A 14,994-nucleotide genomic window follows, 5' to 3' on the forward strand; every position below is an offset into this window, starting at 1 on the left:
AGTAATTTTAGGTTCCATTATAATATAATTTTAGCAGTTACATGGCATTTTGTTTTCATTTAAATACCTATTTACCCATACTTCTTAAGTACAAATAAATTAATTTCATTAGGAGATTATGCAGGTGAGAGACTAGCCGTCGTGGTTTGTCTTTACTGTATTTGAGTCCAATAAAACGCATAGAATACCATATAAAAAAATAAATACATATAGGAAAATAAGATACAATCAAATATTAACATTTTTCATTTAATATATTTTTATAACGAAAGTGAGATTTTAATTATTTCTAATGAAACAGATATTCGTAACACATATTACTCACATTTATCACTTTTGAAACCAGATGCATGTTTTTTAATAGTTATATTTTAAGGGTGCTCCTGTGCCCTGTAGCCTGGAGCAGGGTAGTTATATATTATATTACGATGTTAAAGGAGTTTGGCCTTAGAAGCATCAAAATATTAAAATTAAAAAATATATCTCATACTAAATGTCTTCTCTACATGAGGGAGCTCACATTATCAAATTCAGACCCGCATTGGTTGCTAAGTCCTGTCTACTTTGGAAATTAACATGCCAATTGAACAGCGTCCTCGGTGCGGGCTGTCGGGTCTAAACTTATTAATGCGAGCCACTTCTAAATTGTTCTTTATTTAGGTCTTAAGTTCGTTTGATTATTGGTATTACAGTAACTAATTAAGCGACTTCCACCACCACTGCGACTGAAGCGGTAACTAATATTTTAATTGCGTAAATCAAGTGGGATTATTTGCATTTATTTTACTTATCTGAAAAAAAAATACAACATGGATACAAAATTCCATCATTATAGAAATGTATACTTTAAAATCTGTGTCCTATAGAAAGAAAAGCAGATTGATAATTTTTAAAAAAGCAGATAATTTGGTAACAACATGTACATTAATAATTTCTTGTTTAAATAAAGTTTACATAATTTCTAATATTTCTAAATAACTAATTGAATGTATTATGTATATATACGTATTACAAAACATGTATCTAAAGATTTATATCAGTTGTCTAGTACCTACCCATAACACAATCTATGCTTAGTTTGGACCTAGATGACCCTGTATGATATTGTCCTGAGATATTATTATATTATAACAAAGTTGCTAAGTACGCAAGTACAATTATAGTAAAAGTAGGTAAAAATAAATGCATGTTTATAAGTATCTTAGGTATGGTACTAGGGACTGTATTTATATTCGGTTTGTTGTGTATAAGGGTATTTTATTATAACAAAAGTAGTTTTCACGCGCAAACGTAATGCGCGACAGATGAACAATATTGCACGGCGCTCAGCCGCAGAAGGATGACGAGCGCGTCATAATTGTAAGCGCGATTCTTCAGACTGAAGTACATAAATTGTATACGTATGTTCATTAGTCCCCCGTCATGTACATATGCACGGGCTTGTCAGCATGCAACATGCGGGCGGCGCGCTGAGTGCCCAGTACAGCAGAGAGGCGTGCAGCGTCGTACGCACTGAACACCACTGACACCGTCATGTTACACTCGCTACCGCCGTACTTGTTTTGATTACACTCCTGAAATTTATATGTATCGTAATCCGGAACATGTTCAAATATTTTTTACGTAATTTGAATGCCAAACCATTAAGAGAAACGTTAACCACAGATACCAGGCATCCGTTGGGGCCTCAGGGCGCACCGCCCTGGGGTTGTTGCCCGGATCAACTGCGGGGCAACAACCTCCGGGTAACTGGGTTAAGGCTTTTAGGGCGGGAATTAACATAAAGGAATACTAAACTTAACCTAACTATGAACAAGTGCCAGACTTGAAAACTAATTATTATTATTTTTATTTTCACTGCAGCAAAAGCTCTACAGAAATCACGTTATAATAATGTGACAGCTGCGGTACCACACATGTGTTGACATTCCAGAGGATTAAAATGTCATGCCTCTTCTGTAGTTTCACTGCCTAATCTGTATCGTACAAGAAAAATACAGTTTACAAACCAAGTTGCTTGGCAGCTGCAGTAGGTGAGACTAGGCCTTTTATCTTCTTACTAGACTTCTAACTTCTCCCTCTAGCGAATTCAATATCGTTTATTAATAATTCATCATTATATATACATATTACTTAATCATTTTTGTTAAATATATGTATTCTGATGCTGTTACCCTCAGATAAGTTGTAGCTGCAAGTTTTACCGGATAACGGAGGCAAGAACGTAAGGCACTCCAAACCCGCTGTAGGACTTATGGTATGGTTGAAAGCCAACTCCTACTTGAAGGATAGGACAGCTTGTTTCCCAGACTATCGATTTGAAGGGTGGCATATAGTAGAAACATTACAGGGTATGGTATTGGCGCTGCTAGAATTACTATTCTATTATCATCCAAAACTATGTGTAAGACTACAGTAGTAAAAATAATTACCTGCATAAGATTACACATTTCTGAATAAAAATGAGGATATGTAGGCGGCTGATAGAATATTATATGACGAATGCCCTTAATACGAAATCTTCTGAAAAAATGAACTCTCTCAGAGTACAATAAGAAATGAGCTTCGGTGTGGAAGAACATGTCACGTGCTCTTGCCGTTTTGGAATCCTATAAATAGAGAAAAAGGAAATCATGATTTAACATGAAATTAGAAACAGTATTTAAAATTATTTCGCAAAGATTTCAGGGAAAATTTGATGAATATTTTTCTAGTGTTTTAATCATATAAAAAAATAAAAGTTTACAATATTTTGAACACACAGTGTGCAAAACAGACACGCACTTTACCAAATTTAATGGAAGATATTGAAAAAATACTGAATCAACACTAACAATTCACTTACCTTAGAATATTCACATATCTGTACAAAACTAATATCTTCCTTTTTAAAATAATTACGAATGCGAACATAATCGAAATAACTGGGTATGTATAAGAGTGTATGACTCATTAATGTGTCACGTTGTTTTGGTAAAATTTCTTTAATGAAGTAATCAAACCGTTCGTCAACCGAATTCAATGGATTGGTGGCCCTGAACCTGTAAAATTTAAATTATAATAAGACAAGATTTGAGATTATAATCATCTAATGGCGAATAGTATGAATAAATGGTAATGATATAGTTTAGACAGAAAGTAATTGGTATATCGTAATACACACCTATAGAATATTTGCGGTACTTGTATTAACACTTGCTGTATGGTGCCCACCTCAATGAGATTAGCTATTAAAACTTTCCCAGCATAGTTGTAGCATTTCCTATTCATAACAGCCTTTATTTCTGGCAACAATAAGGAAGAAAATACCAATGTTTGCCTGTAAAACGAAACAGTGTACATTACTACTCAAAAGTCAGTAATATATGTATGTATATGAAGCATCTTGATGTTGATATCGATTATTTTGAATTGATTTTGCTATTTATGCATATAATTTTTATGAGATTTCATATTTAGTATAAACCATATTTTTAATAGTCTAAAAGTCTGAAAATATATTTACAGAAATAAACAAATCATAAGTGTAACTTATTATTTTTTTAATATTTTATTATTGTACAACATCTACTACCTGTAGTATTTCGACCATCCATTTGCAGCCCAAGATCTAACTCTAGAGAAATCTGTTCCATGAGTTTTTTTAGGTTGTAAATGGAAATGATCCAAAACATGCAACAAGTGGTCCCAATTTTGCATTAAGAATACATCAGCTTGGTCCATCACCAACAATTCTATAGAAGCCAAAAAGTCATAATCGCGATCTTCCTCCCCTTCCGCTCCAACTATCATTCGCAATCCAAGAGGTGAAGCCACTATAATATCAGATGAATAAAAGTCTGTGTATAGCTGAAAAAAAAATTAATTTATTACTTTGCATTGCAGAATGTCCTGTGGTTTACTCAGATTTAAAGGTTGTGAAAGAAAGATTAGGTAAGGTTAGGTAAGGTAGGTTGTTTAAAGTTGTGAAAGAAACAAAATCTGTTGTATTTCTAATTGTTTAACCAATAATAACAACACTTTCCTAATGCCAATATGGATTCAAAATATAGATATCACAAACATTTTGCTATGTAATAATGCATATTTTATATCTGTTTATTATTAATTAATATCTAATTGACTTTTATTAAAATTAATAATTATGTAAGTGGCTTATTACCTTTAGTGTCTTCTTAGTTACAGTCATCCCAAGACGAAAAGTATCTTCAGTGTTACCAGAAAATAATAGTTCATAATCTTCTGGTTTAGGGTTCTTTTTAGGCATTGCCAGTTCACCGCCAGTGAAATCATCTTCAAACCTATTTTTATTAAGTACTTGTCCCGCCTCTTTTGGTACTAAAATGTCAATAATGGTTTTAATAACCCTATAAGCTGCATCTTTGAATGGAACCATTATTATAACCTAAAAAACCAAATTAGTAAATTATTTTCTCTGAGAAGATATTATAGTTTGATATTAGTAAAATACTAGTGTGACAAATTGATCATAAACCAACTTCAAGTACCCACTACTAACAATCCCCTTTTATCCCTGATTTCAGATTTTTACTGCACAGAGAGGCCAAAGTATTTAATAGTCTAGGATGCCATAAGATAAGTAAATTCACCTCTTAGATAATCCTTAATTTTATATATTACAAATGTAGTATGAATATATGATAAAAGCATGACAATATTTACCTTTGGCCGGACCAAGCCTTGATCTCGATATTCATCAGATATGTTAGATTTTTTTAATAACTTTGCATTGTGGTGTATAATTTTGGTTCGTGTTTTTAACATGTGATTTACAACATGGAGACAATAAATATACCGTATTTCATCTGCATTTATAAATGTCCTTTCAGGGTAATACAAATCTTGATAATTATTTATAATAGCAAAGAGCTCCTTTTGCAAAGGTGTTAACACTTCTGTCAATTCTAAATCTTTTTTAATTAAATTGATTTTATTAGCAGATGTAATGTTCCCATGAATTTGTGACTTTAAATATAGTTGCTTAAAGTCTATGTTACCGATGGGAAGTGGAGCTGATGCACAAGGAGCATAAGTTTTTTCTTCTAATATTGAGATCTTCGGTGCAGCTCTCTTTAGATTACTGTTTACTGGTTTTGGTATTGTAATAGAAAAGTTACCAAGTACAGGCCAGAGTTTGGTGGTTTGATCTACATTTGGTGAATTATTTGAGAGGGAAATTAAGAAATCATCACTTAAATCATGTTGTAGGTGTCTAGTGAAAGGATCATTATTGCTATCCTGTTCTGTCTCAATATCATCTTCATCAGAATCCTGAAATATAAAATGAAGCAATTATAAGAAATATAATTACTATTTTGTCATTTGATTTTCACATAATTTAATCCTACTTTTACGCCCCCTCTGCTTTCTAATTATAAATGTTATTCCAGGTGACTTGTGTATTATGAGAAAAAAAATATGACATGATAGTTACAGAAAGGTGATTCAATAGATATTTAGATTCAATGATATTTTTATTTAGCAGCAGACTTATAATAACAATTCTTATAGTTTCTTATATGGTAGTTATCCATATGTGTATGTAAATATAAAAGTTTCTTTCATTCCATTGAAAGATCTTTGGTTGTATAGATTTCTTTAACACTTATTATTATGCATTAATTAATATGCACAAAATTAAGGAAAATGGAATAAACAAAATCTGCTGTAGAAATGTATAGAAATAGAAATAGAAAAAATCTTTATTCAAATAAACTTAATATAAGCATTTCACAGGTCTCTATTATTACTTATGTACTATGAATGGAAGGTTCTCCTATTCATATATATTGCGTGTTCTGGTATGGTGTCATGAGCTTTACCAAATGATAACACATTTATATTTTATCACAATATATCTTTTGAATAGTCAAGTTTTTTTATTCTACCGCTTATTCGGAATGCAGAATCATCACAAGAAGAATAAGCAAGAAACTTGTTGTGTTGAGTTGTTCTTTTAAAAAAATATTGAATTACTTATATTTAGAAATAGAAATAGAAATAATCTTTATTCAAATAAACTCATTACAAGCACTTTTGAATAGTCATATTTTGATTCTACCACTCATTCGGAATGCAGATTCATCACAAGAAGAACGAGCAAGAAACTTGTGTGTTGGTCTTTTTAATAGATGTTTTTTTTATATAAATAATTACAGTACAACAAGTAAGAGCCATGCGATAATCAACATAGAAATCGCTACGCACTCATTATTAGTGTAATTAGATAATATTGTCAGTGCTATGGATTTAAAGTTTTTCTATAAAAACTTTATTATCGTTAAGGAATTCATCAATTTTATAGTAAGATTTTTTGCAAAGGAACTGTTTTATTTGACATTTAAATCTTTTTTCTGGCAGATTTATAACAGACTCTGGTATTTTATTGTAAAACCTTACGCAATTTCCATAAAACGAATTACTAACTTTAGCCAAACGACATTTAGGTAAAATCAGTTTGTTATTGTTACGTAAGCTTTTATTGGTGCAATCACTAACTCTTTTGAAACTGTCTATATTTTTCCTGGTATAGATGATATTTTCATAAATGTATTGAGAAGCAACGGTGAGGATATTTGATTCCTTAAAACACTCTCGCAATGACTCCCTGGAACCCATACCATAAATGGAGCGACAGGCCCTCTTTTGTAAACTAAATATTGTATTTATATCAGCTGCTTTGCCCCATAACAAAATACCATACGACATAATGCTATGGAAATAGCTAAAATAGACAAGTTTAGCCGTTGCCACGTCTGTTAATTGTCTAATTCTTCTTACCGCATAAGCGGCAGAACTAAGTCGACTCGCCAATTTAGCAATATGAGCACCCCATTGCAACTTGGAATCTAATGTGATACCTAAAAATAGAGTTTCGTCAACAAAATTAATAGGTTTATTGTCCAATACGATTTTTTAATCTACTGGCCTTACATTGGGGAGAGTAAATTTGATACATTTAGTTTTATTTGCATTTAGTAGCATATTATTAGCAGTAAACCATTTCAAAACATAAGAGAGAGCACCATTTACTTCGTCCATATCATCAATATGTCGACTGACTTTGAATACTAATGAAGTATCATCAGCAAACAGAACTATGTCAGCTATCTTTTATACCATATAAGGAAGATCGTTTATGTAAACTAAAAATAAGAAAGGACCTAGAATAGAGCCCTGAGGAACACCCATTTTAATACTAGTTCCCTCAGACTTTACACCATTTATTTCAACAACTTGCATTCTATTATTTAGATAGGATTTCATCATGCTTAGTGCTTCATATCTAATACCGTAATGTTCTAGTTTGAGCAAGAGTGTTTCATGATCAACGCAATCAAATGCTTTTGAAAGGTCACAGAATACACCGATAGCATCCTGAGACCTCTCCCAACAGTCAAAAATGTCTTTCATTAAAGCTACACCAGCGTCAGTAGTTGATTAACCGGCTGTGAAACCAAATTGCTGACTGTGAAGCAGTCCATTTATTTTAAAGTGTTGAAGCATTTGATTGAGCATAATTTTTTCAAACACTTAGTACTGGTAAAATAGAAATGGGCCTATAATTATCTACTTCTGTTTTATCCCCTGACTTATAAAGTGGAGTTATTTTGCTATGTTTCATTAAATTGGGAAAAACATCGTCAAAAATACATTTATTGAAGATAGTTACTAAATATGGAGCAATAACATCTATAGCGGTGTCAATAACTTTAACAGACATGCCCCAAAGGTCGTCAGTATTTTTTAAATTTAATTGTTTAAATGTAATTGTAGCAATGACAATAAATGTAAATTTAAATGTAACCGGACACGAAGCAACATTGTCAATAAGGAATAATTTAGCTGTACTTGGAGAAGAATCCAAAGGAGACGTAATATCAGTTGGAATATTAGCGAAAAATTTATCAAATATCCTCACCGTTGCTTCTCAATACATTTATGAAAATATCATCTATGCCAGAAGGAATATAGACAGTTTCAAAAGAGTTAGTGATTGCACTAATAAAAGCTTACGTAACAATAACAAACTGATTTTACCTAAATGTCGTTTGGCTAAAGTTAGTAATTCGTTTTATGGCAATTGCGTAAGGTTTTACAATAAAATACCAGAGTCTGTTATAAATCTGCCAGAAAAAAGATTTAAATGTCAAATAAAACAGTTCCTTTGCAAAAAAGCTTACTATAAAATTGAAGAATTCGTTAACGATAATAATGTTTTTATAGAAAAACTTTAAATCTATAGCACTGACAATATTATCTGATTACATTAATAATGAGTGCGTAGCGACTTCTATGTTGATTATCGCATGCCTCTTACTTGTTATACTGTAATTATTTATATAAAAAAAACATCTATTAAAAAGAGCAACACACAAGTTTCTTGCTCATTCTTCTTGTGATGAATCTGCATTCCGAATGAGTGGTAGAATCAAAATATGACTATTCAAAAGTGCTTGTAATGAGTTTATTTGAATAAAGATTAGTTCTATTTCTATTTCTATCAAAAATATTGACTATTTCTTTTGTGGACGTTACTAGTTTATCATTATAATTTAACGTAAAATCATTATTTGGACTTTTAACTTTGCCAGTTTCTTTGTTAATAATATTCCACACTGTCCTTGTCTTATCCTTGGATTCTTTAATTTTTTTATTTAGATAGTTAGACTATGCTACATTACATACCTTTTTAAAAGTTTTTGAGTATCTTTTTACATAATTTACGAATGTGCTATCGAAACGGTATTTTTTTGATCATATAAATCAAATAATAAATTTCTACTTTTAAGAATTCCCTTTGTAGCCCATTCTGAAAATTTTGTTTTGTTACTAATACTGATAGTTTTTTTGTTAAAAGCCTTATTATATTCGTTGAAACAATATTGAAGAAATCAGTATAAAGTTTGTTAGGTTCATCGGATTGAGGATAAAAATCTAATTTACTACGAACTGACATTTTAAATTTATTTATCTTATAACTAGTCAAGTCTCTTTTTAATAGATTAATTTTCCCAATTTTGTTTACATGATTTGGAAAAATTACTATTTGACCACAGTGATCAGAAGGAAGGTTGTTTATTATTATTTTATCTAGATACTCACTATTGCTAAATATGTTATCCAAACAAGTAGCAGACGTGGCTGTGATACGAGTGGGTTCATGGAAGACATTACTCAAGTCAAAAGATTGAAATAAACTCATTAATTTAGTTTTTGTGGTGTTATGTGATAAAATGTCAACATTGAAATCACCACACACTATAATTTTTTTGTTAATATTAAATACTCATTTTAGAATATCCTCCATTACCTCTTCAAATAAATTATAATCACTATTTGGAGGTCTATATACACACATAACTATATAATTTTCTAGTTCCACACTGGAAATTTCAATACAACACTCAACGGAAAGATTGCCAATATCACTATGTTCTTTTACTTTTATATTATTTTTCACCAATATCATGGAACCTCCTCTATTTACTATTTTTCTATTAAAGCAGCTGACAATATTATAATTGTTTAAGCTTAACATCATGTTGCTCACTTTGAGCCAATGTTCAGTTAAACATAGAACATCTATATTATTTTTTTCTAAAAACAATTGAATAATTAATTCACAGCCGAGAAAACTTTGTATGTTCTGGTGAACAATTTTCAATTCTGATAACTTTCCCTTTGTCTTTTTCAGCAGTTTAAATCTGCAGTCATATTTAAATTATTGTAAATAAAATGATTCTTGCTAGAATCAATAATTATGTCAATATTTTCAGTATGTTTAGTATTAGCATTAGTACAAGTACTACTAATTAGATTAATGCATCCCATTATATTACTTATAATGGGGTCATTTATATTATAAGCTAGTAAACTAGCTATATTTCTTATTTGTTTTTTAGGCAGATAAAATCTATCTCCAGTCATACAAAAGTTTGTAACAAATTTGTTACTATCAAAAAATAAAAAGTCATTATGACGACATGTCATATTATAAATTATAATTAATTTATTATTAATATATGAACTTATTTTGTTCAATAGTCAGAGAACGACAGTAAGGAAATGCACATAAAATTATTTTACCTATGCCCAGCTCAGCAATATTAAGCAAAGAGTTTACAAGTTTAATGACATGACTTTTTTTTACATATAAACAGTTGCCTAAAGCAATGACCAATGTGATTAGCTTATCATACCTACCATTAACCACCTTATTTAAAAATTAGGCAATGAAGTACCAGGATGACAATTATTTATGACATGTTGAGATAGACTTTCTGATAATGAACGGCCCAGACCCTTACCATATTCATCTGAATAAATAATTGTCCTTCATACTGGTGCAACATTACAATTATCAGTTTTTAAAGACAAATTAGAATTGAGTAAATTTGAACAAGGAGTGATTGACTCAGTCAAGACTGATGTGATTGACTTATTGTTATTTCCATTAGGGCTATATTGACAAGATTTAGGAGATTCAGGTGTCTCACAACAACATTTCTCTGTCAATGAGGTGAACCGCTCCATGTTGTAATTTCCCAACTCTATTAATTTATCCAATTTAATTAACAACAAGGATTAGGCATGCGACAATCAACATAGAAACCGCTACGCACTTAATCTCTGTTCAATCAGATAACATTGTCAGCGCTATGTAATTTAAGTTAGATATTTTCTACAAAAACATTATTATCATTTATAAATTCTTCCATTTTTTAATAAGTTTTTTACAAAGAAAATATTTTATGATATATTTGATTTTTTTTTCTGGCAAATTGACTACAGACTCTGGGAGTTTGTTGTAAAACCTTATGCAATTTCCATAAAACGAATTAATTTTCGTCAAATGGCACTTAGGTAAAACTAGTTTGTTGACAGTAGTGTTGTTGTTGACAGTAGTGTTGTTGTGATATGGAGCGGATGGCCCTGTTTTGCAAAATAAATACACTGAACCCGCGGCAATCCGGCCCCTGTCTAATCCGGCCCCCCTTGTAATCCGACATTGTCTATTATTTGTTATTGACTATTACTTTGACAATATACTTCAGAGTACATATACATACATACATATATAACATAGAATCTTATCACTGGATTTGTAATTTGTCGGATTACAAGATACTCTTTTGTAAAAAATTCGGGACTATAAGCAGAGGACCCTTAAGCAGCACTCTATAATCGGACAAATATGATGGTCCGACACTGCCCTGCAAGACGTTTGTCGGATAACCGGGGGTCCACTGTATATGAATATAATACAAAGAATCATCATTGTATCTATAATTTGTCGGATTACAAGGTACTCTTTTGTAAAAAAATTCGGACTATAAGGGGTCTTAGGCAGTACTCTATAATCTGACAAATTCGATAGTCCGACACTGCCCTGCAAAATGATTGTCGGACTACTGGGGGTCCACTGTACTGTATTTATATCAGCTGCTTTGCCCCATAATAAAATACCATATGACATAATGCTATGAAAACAGCTAAAATACATGAGTTTAGGCATTGCCACATCGGTTAATTGTCTAATTCTTCTTACCGCATAAGCGGCAGAACTAAGTCTATTCGCCAATTTAGAAATATGAGCACCCCATTGCAGTTTGGAGTCTAATGTGATACCAAGAAATACAGTATCATCAACAAAGTTAATAAGTTTATTGTTCAGTACAATTTTTGAATCAAGCTTCCTTACATTGAGGAGCGTAAATTTAATACACTTTGGTTTATCTCCATTTAATAGCATATTATTAGCAGTAAACCATTTTACAACACATTTAAATATTATAAATATTATTTATATCCATCTACTACTAAACCTTGGTAAATAACATCAAGAGCTGTTTCAACAGAAAAGGAGGTAGGAAGATGATTTTGGAAAAAGGAAATATTGAATAAAAAAGTAGGGATGAAGTTTATTTAGGACAAACTAAGAACTAACCCATGTAATAGAATGTCCACACAACAATATTACAGTACCGAGACTTACCTCTACCAATTCAGATTCATGTTTTTCTTCATTTAATATTGCTGTAGCACGCAGATGTTTATGTGAGCAATTTTGTTGCTCGAAATTATTATCAGTTTCTCTAATATCTTCAGAATCAGAACTGTCACTGCTGGAATTTTCCTCACTATCTACAGCGACCTTGTCTTTTTTAGTAGTGAAACTAGATACCAGTTGTACATATGCATCTTCATCCTCACCCTCGGTGTCAGAATAAATAGTTTGCCTTTCCTGAAGTATTCTATCCCACTTTTTTTTCTTTAAATCCTCTTCTGCTTTTTGTTTATCTTTATATCTATTAAATAATTTTTTTTTGTTAACGGGGTTTTCGAATTTCTTTTTCTTTATTTTTTTTGTTAATATTTTTTTATTTTTACTATTATATTTCTTAGTTTTTCTCATTTCGGAATGACATTAAAGGAATAAAAATATAGATAAACAGTGATTTAATGTCTTTTAGACATCAAAGTTTATAACTTTGATGTCTTTATGTGTATAAAACTTTATGTAAATTGTAACCACCAAAGAAATCAAGACAAGAAATTCAAATTTCAAAAAGTAAATACATATAAAACAAAATAACCAACAAATTCACGACAAAACTAAATCACACATTTGAGCCATTCTGTGACGATTTTGACATTTGATGCATAGAGTACCCATATTAAAAAGAACAAGTGGATAGGCAAAGGTACGAGACCATACAGCAAGAACTAAGTAGTAGTAATAGTGGTATATTTTATCCACAAGTGGATAGGCAAAAGTGCCAGACCATACAGCCTAATCTTCAGAGAACTAAGTCTATGACATTATACACACTTCTATCTCTGAATTTGTCAGTCTAGTCTAACTTATATCAAACTGACATTTACATTGTATTTGTTTGGTAATTTTTAATAACTTTTTACAAATTACAGTGTTTTCCTTGCGTTTTACGTTATTAAAAATATAAAGATAAATATAAAATATTATGCCGTATCAAAAATCATGAAAGCATCAAGTGGCGTTGTAGCGCGTAACTCTGAGCTGAAGACCCACAGTAGTGATGCTATGCAAGGTACACCTTCAACAAAAATTGAAAGAAATCGAGCTACTGGATCAAGAGATAATGGACGTGACAACACAGAAGACCTTAAAGGTAAAGTCGAATCTAAACTACTTTCCATGTGGAATAACATGAAATTCGGATGGACAGTGAAAATCAAGACAAGTTTCTCCAAAGAATCCCCTGTATGGCTATTAGGGCGCTGTTACCACCGTAAACTAAGTCCTTCAGGTTCATTGGAGTCTTCGACAGAAATAGGAACTGAAGCAACTGCACATGAATCTATGGATCAGATTTATGGAGAAGGTATAGAAGGTTTCAAATCAGATTTCATAAGTAGATTATGGATGACATATAGACGAGAATTTCCCACTATATCTGGCTCCACCTTTACCACCGATTGTGGTTGGGGATGCATGTTACGCAGCGGTCAAATGTTACTAGCACAAGCTTTAGTGTGTCATTTTCTTGGACGCACTTGGAGATGGTTGCCAGATAAAGCTATCCAAAATGCTAGAGAGTTTCAAGAAGATTGCTTGCATAGAATGATTATAAAATGGTTTGGAGATAAATCATCAGTAAATAGCCCTCTCTCTATTCATCAAATGGTGAGCTTAGGTGAGGCTCTAGGAAAGAAACCAGGAGACTGGTATGGTCCTGCATCAGTAGCACACTGTTTAAAAGCTGTTGTGACTGCTGCCTCTAAGGAAAATTATGAATTTGATAACTTGGAAGTGTATGTCGCTCAAGATTCAACTGTTTATATTGAAGATATTAACTCTTTGTGTTTGATGGCCAATGGTTCATGGAAATCCCTTATACTATTGGTACCTGTAAAATTAGGAACTGACAAATTTAACCCAATTTATGGACCCTGTCTTACTTCACTGCTCACACTAGACTTTTGTATAGGTATTATAGGGGGAAGACCAAAACATTCTTTATACTTTATAGGTTATCAAGATGATAGATTGATTCATTTAGACCCACACTACTGCCAAGAAATGGTAGATGTATGGCAACCCCAATTTTCATTGCAAACATTTCATTGTCGATCTCCAAGAAAGATGCCACTTAATAAAATGGATCCATCATGTTGTATAGGCTTTTATCTTGCAACACAGCATGATTTTGATACCTTTGTTAATGTCATAATGTCCTTCCTAATACCACAGGGAGTGTCTGCAAACTTTGAATATCCAATCTTTACATTACAGAATGGATCATGCAGTAAAGTATTAGACCCACCAAATATAAGACATTCTATTTATGAAACTGAGTCAAACTGGGTGACTTCAAGTATACAAGACTATGATACTGACATTGAGTCAGAAGAATTTGTATTAGTATAATGTTACATTACTTAGCTTACTTATATTATTTATTTAGTTACTTAATAAATCAAATAGTCATGTATTAAATGAAAAGCAGTCTTATTGAAAAGTTATGTTACAGGAAACTATATAAATAAAGCTACAGTGCTTTAAGATAAACATTTTGAGAATGTAAAAAATAATTATATCAAAATATGTTTAAAAAAAACCTATACCTGTAATGTATCTACATTTAATAAAGTATATTATTTAATTCATTAAATAATACACAATGACTAGTGTTTAAGTAATTTGAACAAATTTGTTTTTAAACTATTCAATTTCAGCTCAGCATGAACATACAAGCTACACTTTCACATTTAAGTCTAAATCTGATACTAGACCATGCCTTAAAGAAACTACTTTAATCTGGCCAAATCATACAGACCGAATTAGTATACTAATTCTGATGATGGACATAATGCACGGAGTTACGATTACCTGGATTCTGTATCTCTTCCATTGATAGTAATTCCCATAAATATGGGTATTTTGTCACTCGTATATTCTGTTCTCAATGGGCCAGAAACCTAAACACT

General features: G+C 31.5%; 2 protein-coding genes across 2 annotated transcripts; one reads left to right on the top strand and one right to left on the bottom strand.

Moving 5' to 3' along the window:
* Positions 1-215: 215 nt before the first annotated feature.
* LOC131847581 (U3 small nucleolar RNA-associated protein 25 homolog) lies at positions 216-12,489 on the bottom strand. Its single transcript, XM_059197175.1, has 8 exons — positions 12,020-12,489; positions 4,684-5,292; positions 4,163-4,405; positions 3,575-3,849; positions 3,164-3,319; positions 2,846-3,041; positions 2,433-2,609; positions 216-1,574 (listed from the first exon to the last, which is right to left on the bottom strand). Exons 1-8 carry the CDS (start codon positions 12,437-12,439, stop codon positions 1,410-1,412), a joined length of 2,241 nt encoding a protein of 746 aa, XP_059053158.1. The 5' UTR covers positions 12,440-12,489; the 3' UTR covers positions 216-1,409.
* A 387-nt stretch (positions 12,490-12,876) lies between these two features.
* LOC131847678 (cysteine protease ATG4D) lies at positions 12,877-14,642 on the top strand. Its single transcript, XM_059197304.1, has one exon. The coding sequence runs from the start codon at positions 13,025-13,027 to the stop codon at positions 14,432-14,434; it is 1,410 nt and encodes a 469-aa protein (XP_059053287.1). The 5' UTR covers positions 12,877-13,024; the 3' UTR covers positions 14,435-14,642.
* Positions 14,643-14,994: the final 352 nt, after the last annotated feature.

This window comes from Achroia grisella, unplaced genomic scaffold, assembly GCF_030625045.1.
Source record: "Achroia grisella isolate CSIRO2021 unplaced genomic scaffold, CSIRO_AGI_Agris_v1 utg540, whole genome shotgun sequence".
NCBI lineage: Eukaryota > Metazoa > Arthropoda > Insecta > Lepidoptera > Pyralidae > Achroia > Achroia grisella.

Coding starts and splice junctions, on each gene's coding strand:
- LOC131847581 (XM_059197175.1), bottom strand. CDS start 12,439: ATGAGAAAAACTAAGAAATATAATAGTAAAAATAAAAAAATATTAACA. Junction 3,042..3,163: donor GTACCGCAAATATTCTATAG/GTGTGTATTACG, acceptor TAAATTTTACAG/GTTCAGGGCCACCAATCCAT. Junction 2,610..2,845: donor AGATATGTGAATATTCTAAG/GTAAGTGAATTG, acceptor CTCTATTTATAG/GATTCCAAAACGGCAAGAGC.
- LOC131847678 (XM_059197304.1), top strand. CDS start 13,025: ATGAAAGCATCAAGTGGCGTTGTAGCGCGTAACTCTGAGCTGAAGACC.